Source organism: Hylobates moloch, unplaced genomic scaffold (genome assembly GCF_009828535.3).
Source record: "Hylobates moloch isolate HMO894 unplaced genomic scaffold, HMol_V3 SCAFFOLD_15, whole genome shotgun sequence".
NCBI lineage: Eukaryota > Metazoa > Chordata > Mammalia > Primates > Hylobatidae > Hylobates > Hylobates moloch.
In genome coordinates this window covers 6,649,950-6,674,116 of record NW_026652290.1, presented here as the reverse complement: position 1 = coordinate 6,674,116, position 24,167 = coordinate 6,649,950, and the positions used below count along the sequence as shown (strand labels likewise).

At 46.9% G+C, this 24,167-nt stretch overlaps 1 protein-coding gene across 1 annotated transcript in view; it reads right to left on the bottom strand.

Annotated features, from left to right (window-relative positions):
- RPTOR (regulatory associated protein of MTOR complex 1) overlaps nt 1-17,740 on the bottom strand; it is a 176,358-nt gene extending 158,618 nt beyond the window's left edge. Inside the window, exon 1 of the mRNA XM_032176974.2 lies at nt 17,677-17,740. Within this exon, the coding sequence (XP_032032865.1) occupies nt 17,677-17,729 (53 nt within the window). The 5' untranslated portion in view covers nt 17,730-17,740. The remainder of the gene's footprint in view (nt 1-17,676) is intronic.
- Between the last annotated feature and the right edge of the window lie 6,427 nt (nt 17,741-24,167).

The following is a 24,167-nucleotide window of genomic DNA, read 5'->3' as shown; positions in this document are numbered from 1 at the left end:
TCCAGCCTGGACAACAAAGTGAGACGCCATCTCAAAAAATAAAAAAAAAACCCGAAAAGGCAGAATGCCAAGTGTCGACATGGATGCGCCACGACTGGCATGCTGTTATTACTGGCAGGAACTCAGGTCAGTAAACCACTTTGGAAAACAGTTGGGCAATTTCTTATAAAGTTAAATGTACACCTACCATATGACCAAGCAATTCACTCTCAGGTATTTATCCAGGAGAAATGAATATATATATGAATATATAACGCCACACAAAGATTACACATGAATATTTATAGCAGCTTTGTTTGTAACAATCAGGATGGAAACAATTCAAACGTGCATCAACAGGTGAAACAAACTGTGACACACAGGATGATGGGCCGTTACTTACAATGAACAGGAATACACTACTGATACTCCCAACAAGAAGAAATCTCAAAGGTATGATTCTGAGCCAAGGAAGAGACAGAAAAGAGCACATACTTTATTATTCTGTTTACAGAAAGTTCTGGAAACGTCAAATCTAATGTATAGTGAGAAAACCCAGATCAATGGTTGCCTGGGCTTGAGGGATAAGGAGTGAGATTAACTGGGACAGGTACAAGGGGACACACCGGATATGCCCTGACTGTGGTGTGGCTCCACGGGCACAGTAGTCTGTCAAACTCATCAACTGTACAGTTCAAGTGGGTATATTTTATTGAATGCACCTCAAGAATGTTGATTTGAAAATGTGAAAACAAAGGAGAAATGATGGCATTTTCAAACAAATAAAAATGAGAACTTTTTACCAGCAGATCTGTACTAAAGGGTACGCTGTTCTTGTTTCTTTTAGCAGACGGGGTTTTGCTCTGTCACCCAAGCTGGAGTGCAGTGGTGCATCACGAGCCACTGCAGCCACAACCACTGGGACTCAAGTGATCCTCCCATCTCAGCCTTCCAAGCAGCTGGGACTACAGGGGCACGTCACCAGGCCCAGTTGATCTTAATTTTTTCTGTAGAGCTGGGGTCTTGCTATGTTGCTCAGGCTGGTCTTGAACTCTTGGTCTCAAGCAATTCTCATGCCTCAGCCTCCCAAAGTGTTGAGATTACAGGTGCACACCATCATGCCTAACTTTTTTTTTTTGGTAGAGATAGGGTCTTATCATATTGCCCAGGCTGGTCTTGAACTCCTGGCCTCAAGTGATCCTCCTGCCTCAGCTTTCCAAAGCATTAAGATTACAGGCATGAGCCACTGTGCCAGGTTTAGATTAGATTTTAGCAGGATGCATGTTATAGTTTCTAAAGCAGGTCACCAAAACTATGGCCCAAGGACCACATCCAGCCAGCAGCATGTTTTCTTAAGGCCCCCAAGCTAAGAATGGTTTTTACATTTTTAAAGAGTTGTAACAATGGGAAGAATATGAGGCAGAGACCTTATATGGCCTGCAAAGTCTAAGGCATATGCTATCTGGCAGTTAATGGAGAAAATAGGATGCTCAAAGTATAGTAAAAGAATATAAAATTAAGCCAACAGAAGAGAAGAATGGTGTAATAAAATTGCTAAATCAACCCAAAAGATGGTAAGTGAGGAGAAAAAAGAAAAGTTAAAAAAAAAAGGGGGCTTGGCCAGGCGCGGTGGCTCATGCCTGTAACCCCAGCACTTTGGGAAGCCAAGGTGGGCAGATCACCTGAGGTCAGGAGTTCAAGACCAGCCTGGCCAACATGGTGAAACCCTGTCTCTCCTAAAAATACAAAAAATTAGCCAGGTGTGGTGATGCATGCCTATAATCCCAGCTACTTGGAAGTCTGAGGCAGGAGAATCACTTGAACCTGGGAGGTGGAGGTTGCAGTGAGCCGAGATCGTGCCATTGCACTCCAGCCTGGTGATGAGAGAGAGACTCCGTCCTCTCCCCCAAAAAAGGGGGGGCCGGTGGCTAGAATAAAAAGCAACAGGAAAAAAAAGGATGAAGCAAATAGGAGGCAGACTTAAACCCAAATATGTCAATTACTACACTAAATGTAAACAAACTAAATAATTAAAACCAAAAATGTTCTGTCTCTATTTAAAAACAAAACTAAATAAAAGCTAACTATATTGCCAAAAAGAGATCTACCTTATATACATATGGATAAAAAAGATGTATTCTGCAAACACTAACCAAGAGACAGTTGTTCAGCTATGATACTATAAAAACGTGGACTCTAAGGCAAAAGGCATTATCAGAGATAAATGGTGACATATCTTGATGATAAAAGGTTTGCTTCATTCTCCCAAGAAGGGTAAGTCGGTAGGGTTAATCTGGCCTTCAGTTCTGAGGGTTAATGCATATGGTCAAAAGGGAAATGAGCTTTTAATTTAGAGTAAAATGTAAAAACTTGTCAAAATTATTTCTTCAACAAGAAAAGAAGAGGCTGTTAAGATATATGTATAAGCAAAAGAAAAAAAAAGAAAAAAATCAAGGAAAAAAGATATATGTATATGCAACATTCCTAATTAAAAATGGGACAGATTCTAGGAAACCATAATATGGCACAAGGCTGATGATGGTAGAGCAGGGATTTGGGGCAAGGTTGTTCTTAGAAAACGACTAAGTATTCACAACACTGATGGTAACTAAATTATAGGCAATTAAGGTGGTCAGTGTGTCTAGGTCCCCAGCTAACGTTAAGAGTAGAGATCATTTAAATAAGAAGCTTTCGAACTTTTTTGATCATGAGCCCTAGGAATATTTTTGGTGACCAGACAAACACACATACACAACTACATATAAAGATACATATTCACAGGTTCGTACCCTGTTCATGCCTCCAAACAACAAAAACAAAAATGAGATACATGTTGAGGCAACAGGACCAAGGAACACTCATCTTACTAGGAAAACAATGATATTTTCTTCTTTTTTAAAATGCTGGCTGTGACCCACCTAACTGGTTTCATAGCCACTAATCAACCATGACTTGAAATTTGAAAAACATTGACTTAAATGAAGCAGTTGTTAATTTCTCCAGGAGGATATACTGGCTCAGGGTTATCGAAACGGTTTGGTGTGAACATGGCACCCGAGAGACATTAGAAACTAGAAAGTTCCATAATTCCACCTCTGCATAAGCTGACTGGTCTTTTAAAAACCACCAGAGGCGGCTTGTTTTTTTAACGATTTTTAAGAATCTCTGCTCGGTTTCTAAATCAAATGGTTCATATGCACAGTGCTACCATCTCTTTGGATCCTGTCTTTCCGCATTTAATGGCTCCCCTAGTACAGAATTCTACTCATCTTTACTTGTGAAGTAAATGTAGGTTTGAACTCTGGAGGAAGTTTCCCTGACTTAACAGTAAGCAGAGTTAATATTACAGGAGATAATTCACCTTTTACCTGACTTACTATAGAACGACAAATTACTGCCCCTTCCTGGAGTCAGTCAACAACAACAATGGACAGGAATGGCCACTCTGGAGGCTGCAAACAAAAACCAAACGGAGAGATGGGGCCACAGCGAGGCGAGGGGTAATTCCCCATTTTCTTATTCAACATGTTGATGACATAACGAAAAGCAGATTCTTTTTTATTAAACAGGCAGATTCCAAAGCCCATCAGAAAGACATCTGAGCCCATGTTTATTCTTGAAGCACTCCTGCAAAACAGATTTTCTGTGGGCTTCCCGGTGTCAGGGCCGACCTTCAGACAGACCTTTCCTGAGAGGCAGCTGCAGGAGTCACATGGGAGAAGCCACCTCCAAGCAGATTCTCCTGAGAAGCTGCTGAAAGGCCTGCTACATCGAGAAAAGCAGCTCCTAAAATAAGGGGAAGGAGGACAGGCTCTAGCGGAGCCGAGGGTGGGGAGCACTTCCTTCTGGAGGCACTGGCCGCCTCCAGGCTGTCTCCAGACGCCCCTCTCACCTGCACGCTGCATCTCATCAGGGAGCTTCTCTGCAAAAATCTGGCCTAAAGAGGGTGGGAAGGGAGGAGGGGTGAGCTTTCAGGATGGGGCGTCGAGGTCTCCTGCCGTGGAAGTATCTTCCACGAACACTCCACGGTTCTGACAGAGATTGCCACCACCTTCCCCCGACTGTCCTGAGCTCATCTGGATCTTTCTGTCTCTGAAAAGACGCTGAAATCCCAGAGTCACTTCCTAGCCTGGTTGTAAATTCTGTCTCTTCCTGTGAATTTGTTAAAACACCCTAGGAAAGACAGTTTCTAAATACAGGCAGCCTTGTGCGGTTATACCTGATTTCTGGGATAATCCTCTGAGGTTTTCCTGGTGGGCATGCATCACACAGAAGGTCAGCACTCCTCCTGCCCCCGGGCACCTGGGGCTTGGGTCAAAATAACCGGTCTCTCCTCCCATGCTGTACACGTCCCCTCGTTCTGCCAGGTCCACATGGAACCTGCCCTTTGAGACCAGGCATCTGGATGCATAAAACTCATGCCACCTTCCTCAGAATCCGCACTCACAAACACGCGGAGGGATATGAAGGGAGGACGTCCTTCCATGCGCCAGCCGATGCAGACTTGGGGGTGGCATCACGCAGACCCAGCTCTGTCCTCCAGGTTCGGCCACTCCTAGCTGTGCGACTTTGGGCAGGTGAGTTTACCTCTCTGAGACTCAGTTATTTCATCTATAAAATGAAGGAAACACCTGTGCGTGGGCCTGGAGCTGTCTTCGGGGCTCGCTGCTGTGCTCCCTGGGATGGGGTGGGACAGGATGCCTTTGTCTCTGTAGATCTATGTCTTGCTGTAGGGAAACAGAGGGCAGACAAGGAACTCTCTTGCACTTGCTTCTTAATTGTCTTCAGCTCAATAATCCTTCATATTTCGGGGAGGCACATTCTGGTCTCCAGAAACAGCTATAGGACACAGCAGCTATACACGCGGCCACACTAAATCTGTTTGGGTCATCATCCATGGAAATAATCTTAGAGATCTCTTAGCCTCTTCTAGCAAAAGGAGTGCTCACCCGCCTTCTCAGGTGAGAACACCACAGCCCTCCTGCTGGCCGTCAGTCGCCGCCCCCCACCCTGGCCCCCGCCCCTGCAAAGGGAGCCACTAGTCAGGCTTGTGCCGCCGCCCCTTCCGCGGCCATTGCGGATCACACCACTGATTCATGGAGCAAAATGTCCTATGTAGGTAGCCATCAAGCTCCTAAGTGCCTCAGTTTCCCCATCTGATGCAGTGGTCTGAGTCAGACTCACACAGGCCCCTGTAGACACATTAAGTGCTGCCAGGTTAGTGGTGTTAATTCTAAAGACTGAAGCTACATATGCCTCTTTCAAAGAAGGCCCTTGCCACACAGCCCAAGCTCGTGCCTGGCTCAGAGGCTTGTGGGGCTCCCCATCTGGAACGCTGCCCCTGGTCCTGGCATGGCTGCTCCCATCTGGCCAGGTGGTCTCAGTTCCAGTGTTGCCTCTTCATGGGCCTCACCAGGCTGCCCAATCAAAGAAGCATCCAGGCACTCATGTGCGATCACATGGCTCTCCTGGTACATTCACACTCCTCTTATGTGCATTTCTTCCCCTGATCAGGATGTAAGTTAACGAGCAAGGACTTGGTTCCAGAGCCTAGGACAGGCCTTAGCACACAGCGAGTCCGTGGCAGACGTCTGCTGAATGAACCGTGAATGAACAAACGTGCTGAGAAATACACATGGGGTCTGAAAGTGCACTCGAGCCTGGAACCCGAGGCCCCGCTGACGAGCTGGCTGCTCACGCACAATGTACTGGCTTCGAGGTCAGAAGACAACACACGCATGTCAGAATGGGGAGGCCTTTCTCTGAAGGGCCACAGGGCACAGCGACCAGGCTCCGATAGAGGAAGGCCTTTCTCTGAAGGGCCACAGGGCACAGCGACCAGGCTCTGGTAGAGGGGACTGCGCAGCACGGAGCAGCAAACTGAGAAGCCAGCAGTGGCGGATGGGGGCGGACACAGGATCCGCCACTGACAGGGGACCCTCGTATGACTCTCTGTGACCCTGAGCAAGCTCCTCCACCTCCCTTGCCTTGGTTTCCAGAAGTTTAGATGGAGATGGCCTCAGAGGCTGCTCGCCAGGCGGCTGTGATGAGGACTGGAAAAGCTACCACACATCCAGGGTCCCCGGTTATGCTGGTGCCTCATGCCACATTGCTTTATCACCGATTGCAAGTCTGCAGCCACGCACATAGGAACGACGACGGCAGGGCACTGAGTCCTGCGGGATAAACAGATCCAAGGAGGCACCCCTGCCAGAGGAGGCAGTCCAGGCACCCCACCAGAACCAGGGGCTGTGAGGAACTGAAGGGCCGTGCGGGCAATGGAGCCGGAGCAACAGACTCTCAGGGAAGGTTAAGGAGAAACGGCAGACTGGACAGAGGGAGGTGCACCTGCTGAACTACGACACGTCTAGAAAAGAGGCATCGACAAGGGCTGAGCCTCATCCCGGTTATGCGGCCACAGTGACGTGCGCCCCCATAGGTACTGAGCCGTCTGAGACGACTCCTACACAAGAGCAAAGGCCAACACCAGAAAGGATGGCCAAGGGGCACTGGCCAGGCACACGCTCAGCCTCACTGCAGCCTCTTCCTCGCTCTGCGCCTGGGAGCCTTTCAACGAACGGAAGCTGCCCTCCAATCAAGCTGTGCCCCTGCATCTCCGCAGAGCGAGGGCTTCCTTTAGACATATCCAGACACATTCATTTTCTTTTTCTTTTCTTTTTTTTTTTGAGATGGAGTCTCACTCTGTTGCCAGGCTGGAGTGCAGTGGCATGATCTCGGCTCACTCAGTGCAACCTCCACTTCCCGGGTTAAAGCGATTCTTCTGCCCCAGCCTCCCAACTAGCTGGGACTAGAGGTGCGTGCCACCATGCCTAGCTAATTTTTGTATTTTTAGTAGAGACGGGGTTTCACCGTGTTGGCCAGGATAGTCTCAATCTCTTGACCTCATGATCCACCTGCCTCAGACTCCCAAAGTGTTGGGATTACAGGCGTGAGCCACCACGCCCGGCCCACATTTTCTTAGGATGCTAGGAGGTGCCAAGCCGTGAGGAGGTGGAGCGAGTGCCACAGATGTTACAGCTCTGTGCTCTGCTGCGCAGGCCTTTGTTTTGATGACAAAGACCAGGGTTTGGGTACCACTGTGAAGGAAATGGAAGATCTCCGTGCTGCGTGCAGGTTCCCTGGGGTGGCTTCTGAACCTCTCACATTCCCCCTTGGCTGCATGTCTGCAATTTCATCTCAGAACCGAGCCTCCTCCATGCCTACCAATCCGGATGAGCTAAGGAGGCCTTGCTGGGGTGTGCATCGAACACAAAGGTGACCCGGTGCCTGTCTTCCCTCTGCCTGTGGGGGGACCTGAATGAGAGGCACCCGGGCATAAGGACCCCTGTGCAACACCATGTGCCCTGGCATGGTGTGCACGGGAACGCTGAGGAGGCTGTGCTCGGGCAGGCAGGGGTGCTCGTCTGCTAGGTGGCGGCGGTCCCACGTTTCTGCCAATCACTCACATCCCCCTCACTCGGCGATCTCTCGGGTTTTGTTTCTACCTCTTCATTTCTAAATCAGCGTCTAGTGCCTCGTTACTCATCTCAGCAGTGACTGGCAGACGTTAATGAATTACTGATTTTCACCTTCACCAGCCAATATTGTATATTTATGTTGGAAAGAAAGGTACTTTTTGAATCAAGACTGGGATCTTTTGATAGTTTTCCTTTCAAACATAACCCATGTGTATGACTTCCCTCAGTGAAGTGAATTCTAATCACAGCTGCTGTGCCTCTGACACGAGTGCCGCCCCCCCAACCCTATGCAGACCTTCTAGAGGTCTGGGCTCCTGTTGAGGAGCCCGTGTTCCGTTCACACAGCCCATGCTGAGGGGAAGGAGATGCAGGCTCCAGGGAGGCTGCCAGCAAATCCCTGTCCCAGCTTGTCCTAATGGTGTGGTGCTCGGCAGGCCCTGTGCTTGCTGGGTGCTTCAGTTTCTTTTAAAAGGTAGATAACAGCAGCACCCACCCTTGAAGGGCTCCGGGGAGGACTAAGAGGTAATGTTTGTAAAGGCCTCCGCACGGTGCTCAGTAAATGCTTCTTAGGGTCACTATCATTCCCGAGGAAGCACGGATAGCCACATGCTCTCAAGCAGCAGCTCCCAGGTCTCCTTACATTTTCTGCACTGCATCCTCAGGCTCAGATGAGACAGAAGTCTCATGGATGGGAACCAGAGATCAGCTAACACAATGCTGAAGGTTTCAGAGCCACACTCAAACCCAAGCTCCAGGGCTGCAGGGCTGTAGCCCCGCGCCTGCTGTCCCCGGGCCACACAGGGGCGGCCGTGCTACCGGAGCCTTGGAAGCAGCAGCACACAGAGACTCACTTATTCACGACGCTGGGTTGTTAGCGGTTTAAAATATGCTGTGTACACAATCAATGTTAATCACGAGTAAGTTCTGGGTACGCTTTGAGCCTCCAGTGATCAGAATACTAACTAGCAGCCTTGAGGAACAGGTTCACATGTCTCAGGTTCCCTGGAGCTTTCTGAAAACCCTAATATTTTTAGCACTGTTTAAGCGTTGCATTACTTTGTTTCAGGGCTGAAAAATGTCCCTTAATTTCCAGGCACGGATCTTATTGCCACTCTCTCAAAGGATTCGGAATATAAATACGTACTGCAGCAGCAACAGCTTATTCATCAGGCTGCTAGGTTAGCGTAGATAATTAGAAACTGGGGGGTCGCTAGGGGAAGGTTCACTATAATTTACTTCCAGACACAGCAGCTTAATTAGAAAACAAATTCCTCCCCTAGTTTTAAAGACTGCTAAATAATTACGCACAAACTGCCCCATCTTCTCTCCAGTCTTGTGCTGAGATGCTAAACAACATGTTTTGCCCATCTGACAAGGATGGCAAAAGCTAGGAAGGGGTTAATACTGGATTTCCTGAGGAGCCTTGATTTTGAGTGCCGCTGTTTGAAATAAATCGCATTTATTTTGGAAGACATATCGTGCGGCAGTTCTGAGGAACGAAACCTCCCCACGTCTCCAGTGGTGACAAAGACAAGGATAATGATATGATTCGGGTTGGATTTCTGACCGTCTAGGGGCAGCAGGGACACTGTGCCATGAAACTGCCATTGAGCTGGTGAGGAGGCCAGGTCGCAAGAGCCAGGCCTTCCAAAGGGCATGAAAGTGGTGCTGTGCCACACTCAGTCCCCAAACCCCAGACAGCGGGGTCCTGAGGCTCTCGGCCAGGGGGCCACCTGCTGTGCGCTTACCCGACACTGACCCCTAGAGAGCTCTGGCCTCACAGACCTGGCACACCAAGGGCCAGGTGTTGTAGGACGAGGGTACATCCTCTCAGATGGCAGCGGGCAAGGACACATGGGCACGGGGCAGGTGCCTGCAGTGCAGGTCCGTGCATGACAAACACACCTGCCCATGTGACACGTGTATGCCGATCACCACCTTGCACCTGCAGCCTGCATTCAGGACCATCCTTCACATGCTCCCAATGAGGGTCGCTGGGGAGGGAAGGGGTGCGCAGGGCGGCCGCCGGGGAGGGAAGGGGTGTGCAGAGTGTGAGGCAGACCTGGTTTTACTTCCTGCAGGTCATGAAGCTTGACGGAAACAAAAAGCCCAAGAACACAGGCCCGTTATTCTCCTTGCGTCACGTGACTTGTCACGCTAGTCAGGTGGGACCCAGGAACAAACGTTGTCCTCATGTTTAGTAGCAACAGAGGTATTCTCAAGGGCAAGAAATTTCTATGTGGTGAGTTGAGACAAAAGAATGAAACTGCAAAACTAGGTCTTCAGAATCCCTAAAAAGCTGGCAAAAGCCAAGAGCAGATCAAGTCCAGCCCCAGCTAGTGTATGCGCAGGTACTGCAGACTCCCTGACATCTGTACATCCACACAATCTGTTCCGAATGTGCGTCACTTGAGATGTCACACACGTGCGTTCTAGGTGCTGTGTTGTGGTGGGGTTTCCACGCCCTCGGTCTACAGTCCTTAGGATTCTGTTTACAGTAATGAACTGCTAAAACATAAATGAAATCAGACTAAGCACGAGAGCCTGTTTCTGCCTGGTCTTAAAACTATAATTAAAAACAAGTTATCTCACCAATAACCTGGATCCAAGATCAGTTCATCTAAGGAAGGCAGGGACGCCCATGCAGGTTCTCTGGCTCTAGGTTCGAATGTCATATCACGCTCGGGAGGGTCTTGGCGAAAAGGGCAGTAATGCAAACGCTTCCCCAGGGAGGTCACGCCGGCAAAGACTTGAAAGTGATGGATGACTGTGTACGTTTTAATGTAGGTGTGACTCAAGGAACCCAGAGCTCCGTCTCAGGTGGACAGGAGGACAGTCATGGTGTGCAGGGACACGGGGGCGTCACCCAGACAACTGTGTGGCTCTCACCCGGCACCCACTGACAGCTCTGCCAATAATGCACAAATGTTGTTATTAAAATCTCTCAACTATTCAAAAATTTATATATTTTGAAATATTCCCTGGCTATTTATAAATAAATTTTTTAGACACACGTGCTGCCTGGAGGGAGGCAGTGCCTCGGCCCCCGCTTGGCTCAGTCCTGCGGCCAGGAAGGCCACTCAGGTGAATGCGCATCATAGGGTGCTGCTTCCAAGACCACACCCCTCCTGCTCCTACATGCGATGGGAGGAGTGGCGTCGGAGGAGCGCTGTCCTGCTGACTCTGGAGCAGGGGTCAGGAGGTGACCCCAAATGTCAGCCCCGGAGGCTGCGAGGAACAATTCCCAAACCCCCTGAGGGACTGGTCCCCCAAGCAGGAGCAGGCAACTAACTTTTGACCACTGCATTTTAGGAAAGTGTTGAAAAAAACATACAAAAACTCAAAAGGTTTTGTGCATGTCAGATGCCTCCCTGGGAGGTGGCGTGGCCCTGCTGGCCACATGCTGTGATGCATGGGAGCCCTACCCATGGTGTCCTTCTGGGTGGCATGGGCAAGGAGGCTCCAGAGGACATTCCACAGATGGCGGACGCTGCCACGCTTCCAGCCCTGTAAGGAGGGAAGCTGGTTACAGGGTCTGCTTCCAGAAGATTACCTCTGGGCTTCCATGTCAGAGAGGTGACTCCCTCGCCTGGGGCACACTGGTGACAGGCACAGCCTGGAATTGCTGGGAGCTCATCCTCAAGCACCCTGGTCCCACCGTCACACTCAGGGCAAGGGACACACAAGAACATCACAAACATGGCTGACATGTTCAGTGAAGGGAAATAAGGGGGAACTCAGTCTTGGCTGCCTGGAACACAGGAGTTGCATTCATCAGTAGAGCTTGATGACAATCTGTGTGTCTCTGAACTGTACCACACGGCCGCTTGCCGAGTGGATCTGTCTCCCCTGACACACGGGCTAGCGTTACGGGAGTTAACATATGCTGATGGGACCCCCGTGGAAAAAAGAAGGGGCCCTGAGGTAGTAGAAAGGCTGGCCAAGGGGGTCTGAGCCATAGAGGTCACTGTAACCAAGATCAACATATTTCGAGAATAAATCTTTAGAAAATGATAAAGTATAAAAGTAATGAGGCATTTTTTTATAGGAGTGTCCTCTGACTATAAAAACCACAGCAGCATGGAAGACACTATTAAACATAGATGTGCTGAATTTTCTGCCTCACTTTGTAGCTGCAAAATCAAATCTACTTATTAAAAACTTTTCTTTGGCTGGGCATGGTGGCTCACACCTATAATCCAAGCACTTTGGGAAGCCAAGGCAGGAAGATCACTTGATTAAAAAGATCACTTATTTAAAAAGTAACTCATGTCCTTTGTAGATAATACAATATGCAAAAGACAAGGCCAAGTGCAGTGGCTCATGCCCATAATCCCAGCACTTTGGGAGGCCGAGGCAGGCAGATCATCTGAGGTCAGGAGTTTAAGACCAGCCTGGGTAACATAGGGAAACCCTGTCTCTACAAAAGAAACCAAACAACCCAAAATAAAAATTAGCCAGGCATGATGGCATGCACCTGTAGTCTCAGCTACTTGGGTGGCTGAGGTGGAAGGATCACTTGAGCTCAGGAGGTTGAGGCTACAGTGAGCTGAGATGGAGCCACTGCATTCCAGCCTGGGCAGAAGAGCGAAACCTTGTCTGGAAAAACAACAACAACAAAAAACACACAACCAAACAAACAAAAAACGTTTCTTATGAGACTTTAAACATAATTGGGGAACAAAATCTAAAAATCAAAAAAACATAAAAATAGCATCTTTAAGTGGAGAAGTCACTCTGTCTATGCAAGTTAAAAACTGACGTCCACTTGGAAATAGAGCTAATGGCAGCTGTGGCTGGGCAGCTTTTGGAGCAAAGATCTGGATTTCTCCACTGCTGTATAATTCTAAAGTTTGGAATTTGTCCTGGCATAAAAAATGTAAACATAATTCAGCCACCCGTATTCAATGTAACCTCTTGTCACACTGTGAGGGGGAGGCACCGCAGGAGTTCACCCTGTGAGTGCTGACGTGGGTTCCAGTGAAAGACACTAAAACAGGTGCTTTTGCTGAACTGCATTCAGAGAACAGTGGCTCAGACCCAAATCCACACACTTTAAGAAGTTATTCTCAATAAAGACTGAGGTGCCTACAGTGACTGTGATATGGTTTGGCTCTGTGTCTCTACCCAAATCTCATCTTGAATTGTAATCCCCATGTGTCGAGGCGGGGACCTGGTGGGAGGTGGCTGGATTATGGGAGTGGCTGTTCTCGTGATAGTGAGTTCTCACGAAAGCCGATGGCCTAAAAGTGTGGCACTTCCCCTTCCCTGGCATGCTCTTGCTCTCCTGCCATGTAAGACATGCCTTGCTTATGCTTCCCTTTCTGCCATGATTGTAAGTTTCCTGAGGCCTCCCTAGCCATGCAGAACTGTGAGTCAATTAAACCTCTTTTATTTATAAATTACCCAGTGTGATGGTTAATACTGAGTGTTTCCGAGTTCTTCAGCTTTGGGAGTCAGACTGGCTTCCTTGCTCCGCAGCTTGCAGATGACCTACTGTGGGATCTTGTGACCATGTGAGTTAATATTAATCAATAAACTCCCCTTTATATTTATATCTATGCTGTGAGTTCTGTCCCTCTAGAGATCCCTAATACACCCAGTCTCAGGTAGTGTCTTGATAGCAGTGTGAGAATGGACTAAAACAGCCTGCTAAGCCATTCATCTCAGCAATGGGCCTCGAGAGCACGGCCTCTCTGGTGCCTTGCCATCTCTCTCTAACTGCGGTGGGGCCAAGGCAACGATGCCTGGGAGTCGTAGGTGCCTCAGCTGATGGCAGATGGAGAGGCGTGGGAGATGCTTATAGAACTACAGGAATGTGGAGTGACAGCAGCCACCATCCAAGCTGCAGCTCTGGGAAGTGCTGAGAAGGCAGAAGTCTGGCGGGAGGTGGACATGGGCTGAGAGCCGAGGCCGTGTCAGGATGTGTGATGCCCTCAGCACTGCTGCCACCCAATGAGACCTGAGTGGTGGCCCTTCTGCAGGACAGAGACAGACCCAGAGGCAAGGAGGTGTCCAGTGAGTGTGGCTCAGAAGGGGCCAGGAGGACCAGATGGAGCTGCTCTGACTCCAATGTCCATATTCTTCCCACCACACTCTCCTCCTCACACCTTGAATCCCTAATCAGGGTGTGTTTTGAAAACTGCCTACTATTAACAGTTAATTGTCTCTTTTAAATTAAAAAATAAAATAAACCTTTAGCATTTAGCCACCTTCGTAGCATCACTTGGCACAGGAGAAGGGGAGATGGAAGAAAGACGAGGACACTGCCCTAACCTCCAGCGGTCTGATCGCACTGGCTGAGAAGGGCCTTTGGTGCTGGGGAGGGAGGGGATGCACTGGTTCTGGGAAGAACACGAGCGGCTGCAAACGCTAACGTCGTGATTTAGGGAAAGGGCATCTGATGAAAATGACTAACATCCCACGGTGGATGGGGAAGGGTGTTTGCTTCTCTTTTTCAATCCTCACTCAATCCCATTTTAATAATAAAAGCGAAGGTATCTTCCCAGAAACAACAGAGCATGCTGCTGTAGAATCTACTTCCTTTCCCAAACCCAGGTCTCTGCTTCCCTGCACCCCTTGCTCCCCTGGCCCATGGCCTGCTGTCCGCAGCGGTGGCCAGCCCTGTGCTGCATCTGGTCTGCACGCTCTGGTCTGCTCACTCTCATGGTGTTTTATTCCTCCCCTACATTATGTATTACTTTTACTTCAGTTGTCAAATAGCAAAATGACTTCTGCAGGTACACATGCTATGGATTGGAACGTGTGGGTGGATCTATGGAACCACACCAGCATCAAGACATCACCCCTAGGCCCCTCCTGCTAGCCCCTCACAGCCACACTCTCTAACCCTCTAATCCCTGGCGACAGCTGATCTGTTCTCTGGCCCCATGTTCTGTCTTTCCCAGAAGGTCACGGAAAGGGAATCGGACCGTGCACCACCCTTGGAGACGGGCTTCTGACACTTAGTGTGATACTTCTGGGAACCGCCCGAATGGCAGTGTATACAGAAAGCCTTTCCCTTTTTCCTGTTGAGCAGAATTCCATCATACGGATGCACCACAGTCTGAATTCATTTGCCCTGGGAGGGACATTTTGATTGCTTCCGGCTTGGGGTAATGAACAGAGCTACCATAAACATTCATGCACAGGTTTTTGTGTGATCCTAAGATTTCACTCTTCCAGGATACCTATCCAGGAGTGGGAATGCGGGGACTTGTTGGCAGGTTTATGGACATCTGTGAGAAACTGACAGTTCTTCCAGAGTGGCTGCACCATTCTGCATTCCCAGCAGCTGTGATGCGGGTTCTCAACACTAGGTTTGGTCAGTCTTTTAAATGTCACCCATTCTAATAGGGACACAGTGCTGTCTCACTGTTTTAATTTGCATTACCTAATGGCTAATGATTTCCAGGATCTTTTCATAAGCATATTTGCCATCCCTAAATCCTCTTTGGTGAAGTGTCTCTTCACGTCTTTTGTCTATTTTCTAATTGTCTTTTCCCCCTTATTTTTGAGTTTTGAGATATCTTTATACATTCTGGATACAAGTGTTCTTCGTCAGATATGTGACGTGCAAATATTTTCTCCGAGTCTATAGCTTGTCTTTTCATATTAGCAGTGTCTTTCAGAGAGTAAACATTTTACATTTGGATGAAGTCCAATTTACTGATTTGTTTCTTTTGTGAATCATACTTAGGACGTCATGTTGCTGTGCACATTTTAAGTTTTGGAAAGAAATAGGGAGGCAGCTGGTTGTTCTGACACAAAAGTCTTGTTCAAGGGAAAACTGCCGTGTTGGGCAGACCACAGTGGTGCTGTCCTGAGACCTGAGCTCTAGGCCAGCCCTGCCCGAACCAGGCAGAAAAGGCCACCCAGGAGCTGAAGTGAACTAAATACCAGGTTCTCTTTCAGTAAAATAAGGTGGTTTGACTCAATAACTTAAAACAAATTGTTGTTGTCATCACTAGGTGATTTTTAACAGCCCTTTTTGCTCTGGAGATGTGGAGCATGTGGTGCTGTCTGAGCTCATGTGGCTCAACAGGCGCTGGCAGGGCCCTGTCTGGAGTAGCCACAGACACAGGTGACCGGGGGGGATGGGACAGCACACAGCAGCCATCCAGGATGGAGACAAGACACTGTCCCACACGGAGATGGAGGTGTGGGCAAGGCTCGGGCTCCTGCTACCAGGTGGAGGAGAAAGGAGACTGCGGCCCTCCCACCTCCAGAGGAAACCATGGAAATAGCCACAGGGAGGCATGACAAACAGCAAACACCAAGACGGTTTCACCCAAGAGCTGCCTGAATAAGCCAACCCAGCAAGGATAAAATATAACTGCTGAAATAGTAATGGACATGGTTTATTTAAGAAATTAGATATATAATATATATACACAGGTTAAGTGTCCCTTTATCTGAAATGCTTGGAACAAGAAGCGTTTCGGATTTCGAATTTTTTCAGATTTTGGAATATCTGCATTATATTTACCAGTTAAGATTTTTGGATTTATCACTAATCCGAAAACACGAAGTCCAAAATGCTCCAAAGAGCATTGTCTGTGAGTAGCACGTCAGTGCTCAAAAAGTTTCCAGCAGAATCACTCACGCCTGTAATCCCAGCGCTTTGAGAAGCGGAGGTGGGAGGATCGCTTAGGCGTTCAAGACCAGCCTGGTCAACACAGCAAGATGGCCTATTTTTTTTTTTTTTAATTTAAAAAAAAATTTTAATTTAAAATTTAAATTAAATTTAAAATTTTTAAAAAAGTTTGGTGCATTTCTGATTCGGATTTTTAGATTTGGGATATGCATCCGGTGTGTGTGTGGGGAGGGAGCAGGGGTGGCGGGGGCAATATATACGTTACAGGTAACAGAGAGCTCTAAAACTCAGAAAACAGAGGGGGAAATAAAGCCCCAAAGAAAGCGCACAGCAGTGACCAGTAAACAGATCTCATGAACAGCTTCGCAAAACTGAAATCGCGTCAGGGAACCAAACCAGCCAGAAGGGGAGGGGAGTACAGATCACCTAGTCCCTTTTTTTTTTTTAAAGTTATTTGCCATGTGATGCTTCTCAGAGACTCCACTATCTGTTTAGGCTTTGGCAACAGTCTTCTAAGTCACAGCTTGCACTGTCTGGAAAGCCTCTGGGCGCTGTGCTCTGTTAGGTGCCTGTGCTGAGGACTGCTCACTTAGCACATTTGGTAGACCACTCCACAGCAAGACCAGTGTCGCTTCCCCGGCCTTCCTGTCGGCCACACGGCCACCTTCCACGGTGGGAGTGAACCACGACGGAGCTCACCGTGCCCTCGTGAACGTTTACACATAATATTCTTGTATTTTTCCCGACACACAAGGCAAGTACGTTTTTACAAGAGAAACTTGGAAGTGGGTTTGCTTTTCCTGCCTAATTTAGTAAATTCAGGCCCTAATATTAAGATATAACTTTGTATATTAAGATGTAGAAAACAATTATCTTGCATGTGAATTCTGGAAGAAACGGGGTTCTGAGCCAAAGGGTTTAAAATAACTCCAAAGTTCTTCCATATGGCCCGGATGATTCAGGATGAGTCATGATGAATCCGATGCACAAACAAACAGAACAAGGCAGTGCAGGCCACGCTCCGGGTCCTGAGACACCACTTCAGATCCAAAGAGATCACGCGTGGGACAGACGGGTTGGCCAATGGGACCGGAAGGATTATGGGAGGCAAGTGCCATTGACTCTTCATAGGAGGCCTGACTAAACCCCGTCACTTCATCGCTCAGGTTCTGAAATCAGTTTGCCCTGAGATAGTAAAATGGAAACTGGATGAAGACAGGTGGGGAGGGAATGGAAAGTCACAGAATATTAAAGGGACAGTTTCAGAAAATAAGGTAAGAGCTAGCTGTGATCTAGCTATCATTTCAGTGGCAGCAGAAATGATTTGTATGTGAAGTGGTATGTTCTTGCTTTGCCTTAAAGTCTGGAGACTTTTTAAATGTTCCAAGGAATTCAGCTTTTTATTATTTTTCTTTTCATATGGCCCATGTTTGGTTATCTCCTGCACTAAGCCCCAGTGTGACAATCACAAACACAGGCTTAATCAGAGAACAAAAGAACATAGCCACATTAAAGGGAACATGCCACGTTGATAGAAAGTACTTCTGAGAAGCAAGAGCCTTCAAAAAGGAAAAGAAACTCATCAGATCCAGAGAGCCACAAGAACTTAAAAATCCTACTTACTTTTCTATCAAATCCAGTGTGACACCAGGCACCAGACTGACACATTTCTGCATGCAAAACCTGCAGAGAAAGAAAAGAATGTGAATGGCACGAATGGAACAGTCACCCAGGAAATTCAACAGGCCTGCAGAAAAAGGAAAGAGTTAAAGATGGGGACAGGGAGTGCCATGGTGAACAAGTACACTCAGATTCCCTTAATTCGGCAGCTTTTACATTTGTAAAGAAAATCTCATTGCCGTCCTGTTAAGGCGCGAGACTACAGAGCTGCCACAGTGAGTTGTCAGGAGAAAGGAGAGAAGCTGTTTGCAGCCACATGAAGCCCGGTCCCTGGAGAGGAGCGCCGAGATGCTTAATAAAGCTCAGTCTCCAAACGAGATGCCGGAGTGGACTGGACTTGCCACTTCTTTCCTTCTTAAGGAAGTGAGCTGGGGAGACTGCTGGAGTAGAATAAATGAGTAGCCTCAAGGCACACAAAAGAAATGCAAATACAATTATATCATGTTCGTAATCATAAAATCCTACAGGTCAGAGCTGGCTTCATGTCTGAGGCAAGTCTATCCTTAGGAGAACGTGTGGAGCCGGACAGGCTTTCTCTAATGTGGCGCCAACAGGAGGTAGGAAAGCATCTCTCCTCCCATCCGGGCTACTGCCATACAGTGGGGCAGAATCAAGGCAGCAGAGTAAAAACGCAATGTGGTATTGTTAGTAGGAGAAATGCAAAATGTTTAATTCACATACTTTAAAAATTAAGAACAAATAACACTCCTTAAAAACATAATGGCAGGTGCAGAGCAAGTATGCACATCTCCAAAACACACTCGTGGACTGTTGGCTGGAAGTGAGCGATGGCAGAAGCCTGGAGAAGGACAGTGGCCCAGGGGAGGGCGCAGTGCAAGGGTCAGGCACGTTCGGGGGAGATGTGGAAGTGACTCCTCTATGGGGGATGGCAGACCCAGGAGGGCACCCATAGCAGTGGGATAGGAAATGGGAGAAAAAGACACAGAGGAACTGAGAGATCCAGAACCAGGAAGATAACGAGCTAGGGGTGTGAAGACAGTCTCACTTCTGCAGCCCTGCAGGGTGAGGGGAGGCTGAGTTGGTCATCCTGGACCCCGTGCACAGCTGCCAGCCACGCTCACTCTCTCAAGAAGTGATACCTGGCTCAACCAGCAGAGAGGAAGTTATATTCTTGGTTGTGGCTGCAGTAGTCAGTGTTTTATGGTTCAAAGAGCTAAGAAAATAAAAGTGAGGCCCACGTTTGCCTGAAGCTAGAGAGCAGCCCTTTCCCACAGCGTCAAGTGCCCCTTGTGGCCCCGATGCTTCCCCGAGCCAGTCAGTGCCACTCTGAGTGGTCTCCTCTGCTGGCTTCACTTCCAGATGCTCTCCTCGGCCATGCCCAGACACCTCTACACCAGTGCAGACACTTGCAGCTCCTACGGTGGTCCCAGGCAAACCAGAATTTCACTGTGGATAAAAATGACCTACAGGAAATGCATTTTCAAATCTGAGTCCTATGTGAACCATGCTACTTTGTCTTTTTATCCATAATGTACTTATTGATTGGGATTTCTAGAGTCCAGTAATGACAGAATCACTTATATCAGACTAATCCTTTTGCCAATATAAGCTCTGGACAAAATATTAAAAAGCCATTTGAAAATTCTGAACAACAAACAAATGCAGGCAGGAAGGCAGGAAATGGAAGGGCCGTGACCCTTAGAAAATGAGAGTAACTCTGCATGAATTACCTTCATCTGGCTTTTCCCAAGGGTGCTCCTCACTCACACATCATGTGGGGGATAGCATGCAACTGAAAGGCAGCAGCCTTACTGGGCTGAGACCACACTCAAGGCTGCCAGGATATTGCAGGCAAAAGCCCTAGGAAGAAGGGAGCCAAAACCCACATGTAAACCTTCCCCAAGTTGGAGGCTGGCTCCTGAAGGGCACGCACACAGGATAATATTCCCAGGACCCCCATCGAGGACAGCAGGAAGGCTGAAAAGGCAGAGTAGAGATTTTGACATCTGCTTGCTACTGTGAAGACAGAGGAGATCAGGTCCTGCCAAACTACAGGGCTTGATCACATCTGAGGACATGGACACCCCGGAGGGATTACGAACCACACCTTAGAACTAAGATCAAAGCCAAAAGAGCCTAGTCCTATAACCAAGCCTCTACAAGATCAGTGTAACTGCCCAAAAGAAAATAACAGAATCTAGAATGTCTACAATGCCTCATCCACAACAGATAGTATACTATCTAAAATCAAGAGAAAAAACAGTCAATAAAAACAGATTCATAGTTGGCCAGATATTGGAATTAGTAGACAGAGACTTAAAAATTATAAAAATAATTATTGGCTGGGAGATAAGCATTATTATAAATTCAGTGAAAATATAATGTTCCCTTAAATAAAAAATTAAAATGGGAATATCATGCAACTTTATCATAGTATGGCTATATGAATAAGAGTAGCATGGATAAATTAGTCACTGACAGTGTGCAAACTTCATTTCAGCCAAAAATGTAAATTCTCTTTATACCAGAATTGCTAACAACTGGTTTCACATTTTATACGATTTCTTTCATTCACCTACATTAGAGTGTTACTGAGCAATGAAAGGTCAAAGAGCGGGCAAAGGCAGAGGTAATAAAAATGGCTCAAAAAAACCCACAAAGCTGAATGTCATGATAATATAACACAGCTGTTGCTTATTTAGTGCTTATTATTTGGCGACCATTGTTCTATGTCTTTTATACTGATTTTTTTAATCGTCACATTCTGTGAGGTATTATGATATATTATACAGAGGAAGAACATCATAAATTAGGTACATTAGAGTCAAGATCAAGAATATTAAAAAGACAATGAAAATACATACAAAGCTTCCAGAAACAAAGAGCAGATCACATTCAAAGAAACAAGAATCAGATTAACCCAGGATGCAGGAAGACAATGGAGTGGTGTTTTTCTTTTTATTTATTTATTTTATTTATTTTTGAGACAGAGTCTCGCTCTGTCACCCAGGCTGGAGTGCAGTGGTGTGATCTTGGCTCACGGCAACCTCTGTCTCCTAGGTTCAAGTGATTCTCCTGCCTCAGCCTCCCAAGCAGCTGGGATTACAGGCTCCCGCCACCATGCCCGGCTAGTTTTATATTTTTAGTAAACGTGGGGTTTCGCCATGTTGGTCAGGCTGGTCTCGAACTCCTGAACTCAGGTGACCCACCCGCCTCAGCCTCCCAAAGTGCTGGGATTACAGGTGTAAGCCACCGCCCCCAGCTGGTGTTTTTAATTTACTGAAGAAAAGGAAGTTAAAACCTAGAATTTTGTATCCAGCCAAACTGTCATTCAAATGTGTGAGCATGACAAAAATACTCTCAGAGGCACATATGGCCTCAGAAGACTTGTCACAAAAAGACTCATGAGGAAGACACTTTCAGATGACAAGCTAAAGTTAGAGGGGAGAAAACTCCAAGAGACGCTGAAGGAGATCTATGAAGTAATGATGACACATAAACTTGGTAACATTTGTAGTCGTCTTAAAATGAAAAGCAAAAAGACAGGGGCAATATCCATCATAACCAAGATTGAAAACCTAGATATAAATCCACAAGAGCATTAAAAATCCAATAGAAAAATGGATGAACAGACATCTCAAAGATGAAGACATACCTATGGCCACTAAACATGAGGAAATGTTCAACATCATGTGATATCAGAGAAAGGCAAATCAAGGCTACACGAGATATCATTCTAAACCTACTCAGCAAAAATGTACAAGAATGGCAATGCCAAGAACTAGAAAGGGCGTGGATCACAGGCTGTCTCCATCACCACTGCAGGAGTGTAAAATGGCACAACCACTGGGAAAGCCCCTTACCATGATCCCTTAAAACTGAATGTTCCTATACACTATGATCCGGTAACTCTGCTTTTCAATATATATGAAATTCTTGCATGTGTTCAAAAGAACACATGGAAAAGAATGTTCAAAGTATCACTGTTGGTAATAGCAAAAATAAAATACAATACACCAAAGCAAAGCAAAACAAACAAATAAGGGAAGAAGCTGGAAAAGCTCAAGTGTTCATTAAGGAGTAGCAGGTGCACACAGTGTGGCATATTCGCAGAGTGGAATATTACAGGCAGTTAGAGGGGGGTACTCTAACTAAACACACATCAATATGGAGGAACACGAGCAACACAATGCTAAGTGGGAAATGTCCACATTCCAACCAAAAGTATTTTTTTAAAAGAGTCCTCAAAGTCACATTCAGCACTAAAGCCTTTAATCAATTTAAAATCTGAAAGAAAAGTAATGGTCTTAATGAATGCACACAGACGCATAGTAGCAATTTAGAAAGAGCATGGAAGGGATGATGAGCCCGGCACTCAGGGCAGTGGTCACGGGGCAGGGGCGGCAGGTGCGTGCACATCAAGGGCGCCCTGTGTGGTGGGCACAGGTCATCATCAAGGGCTGGGTTTTGGTTGGGTGGTGGTTTGAGGAAACCCATTATGCTATAAAAATACCTGTTAATTAACTACTTAAAAGGAGGCCAAATATGGACTAGTGATGAGTGTGGCATGAAGCAAGAATTATGACTGATCCAGGCTGGGTACGCAAACAAGTGGCTTCAAGATTTTTATGATACTAAATTAAGTTTCGCCTAAAGGCTGCCTCCGTATATGTTTTATGTTTGGCCTAATGGTTCCATATACGTGGTGAACTGTACCCAACCCGATGTATAAACAGCCTGGTCTTGTGACAGGTAGCTGAGTCTCAGACTACCACAGGCAGCCAACTGTTCAAACTGGGCTCAAGCAAGGCAGACCCCCTGCGGTAGCCAATCCAGCTGATGCGGCTCTTCCATTCTCTGGAGTCACTTTCCTTTCTGCCCATGAATGGTATCCGGCCACATGGCAGTGCCGGAGTCGCTCTGAACCTACTCTGGTTCTGGGGCTGCCTGATTCAAGAATGGTTCTTTGCTCAATTAAACTGTTACATTTAATTTGTCTAGAGTTTTCTTTTAACAACGAAGAACAAATTAATGTTCAGCTCAGTAACCTTGTCAAGTATCATACAAATAACTATTGAATGCTGTTTTCATTTTTGAGAATGAAAATTCCTTTGTTTCCTCCTAATTAAAAAAAAACCCACATGTATTTACCATAAAAAAGTGAAAAATTTGTATAAACCCACCATGTTGAGATAGCTTAGCATTTTCATATTTATCTTTTACACAACACTGAATCATGCTGATTTATTTTAGAATAAAAGCAAATGGCGGTCTCTATAAAAACCCAAATCATACAGACATGTGTCATGCAAAAGTGCGTCAGTCTAACCTTCACTCTCCCATCCCACTGCGCAGAAGCGGCCTCTGCTATGACCTTCAGGACTTGGCCCGGGCATATACAGTCATCCCTGGGGCACTGGTTCCGGGACACCGCCACCCACCCCACACCTAGCCACTCCTCTCCCCACCGACAGACGCTCTATGACAACTCCTGAACAAGGAGAGCTTCCCGGTTAGAAGGTGAACACACGATGTGCTGGAGTGTGGCACCCCCCTGCTCTCGCCAACATGCAGAGTCCCCCCTTCTTTAGTGGTGAAGACATAAATGGCTTCCCTGGAGGTCTCGCCATCAGCATTCCCTGTGCAGTTCCTCGGCAAAGGAGAGGAAAAGGCCCTCAAAACACATCCCCATCATGACTGTCATTGTCACTATGAGAGCTGATCATACAAACTGGGTCATTCTTGCCATACACAACTCAGTCAGAGTCAAGGGGCCGAGGGAAAGCACTCGGGCCACAAAACATTCCTCCAGGAATGCAGTTCTCTGCCAGCCTGGCCGCTGAAACTGCCTGCTGCCACTTGAAACCAGTTTTAACTAATGGCGACTGACACAACCTGCTGTGACTCGAAGACTAATTTCACCCACTCACCAGTCGGAACTTGCCAGCTCCCCAAAACCTTACTAGTGCCAAAGAACCTTCTCAAAGAGCAACACGAAACATTTCTCCTCTTTATAAAACTGCCAACCTTTTATTTGTTCATCAAGATATACTGAAGACCACCTGGTCTGCCTGTATGCCTTCAACTGTAAATCTTGCTTCCCAAATAAAATGTTTTACATTTAGAGATTCATCACTATATTTTATCTGACTTTACTCCAGTTCCTAATATCCTTGCTCATTTTTAGTCTTTGGTAGTTGCTTTTCTGTATCCTGACAAGAGCTTTTCGCTGTAATGAGTGGGACAGAGAGGCTGTAGGTGGCTTACTTCACCTTGGCTGGCACGTGAAGTCTCTAGAATTTACACTGATGAAGTGAACACTGAAGCTTTCACAGACTTGTGTATTTTAACCTAGTCATACAGAGACACAGCAAACTGCTGGAGGTGTCTGGTTTTAAATATTCTTTTTCACAAAAGGAATTTTCAAATATAACTCAAAGTGGCAATAAATACGCAATTAAAATAGCACTTTG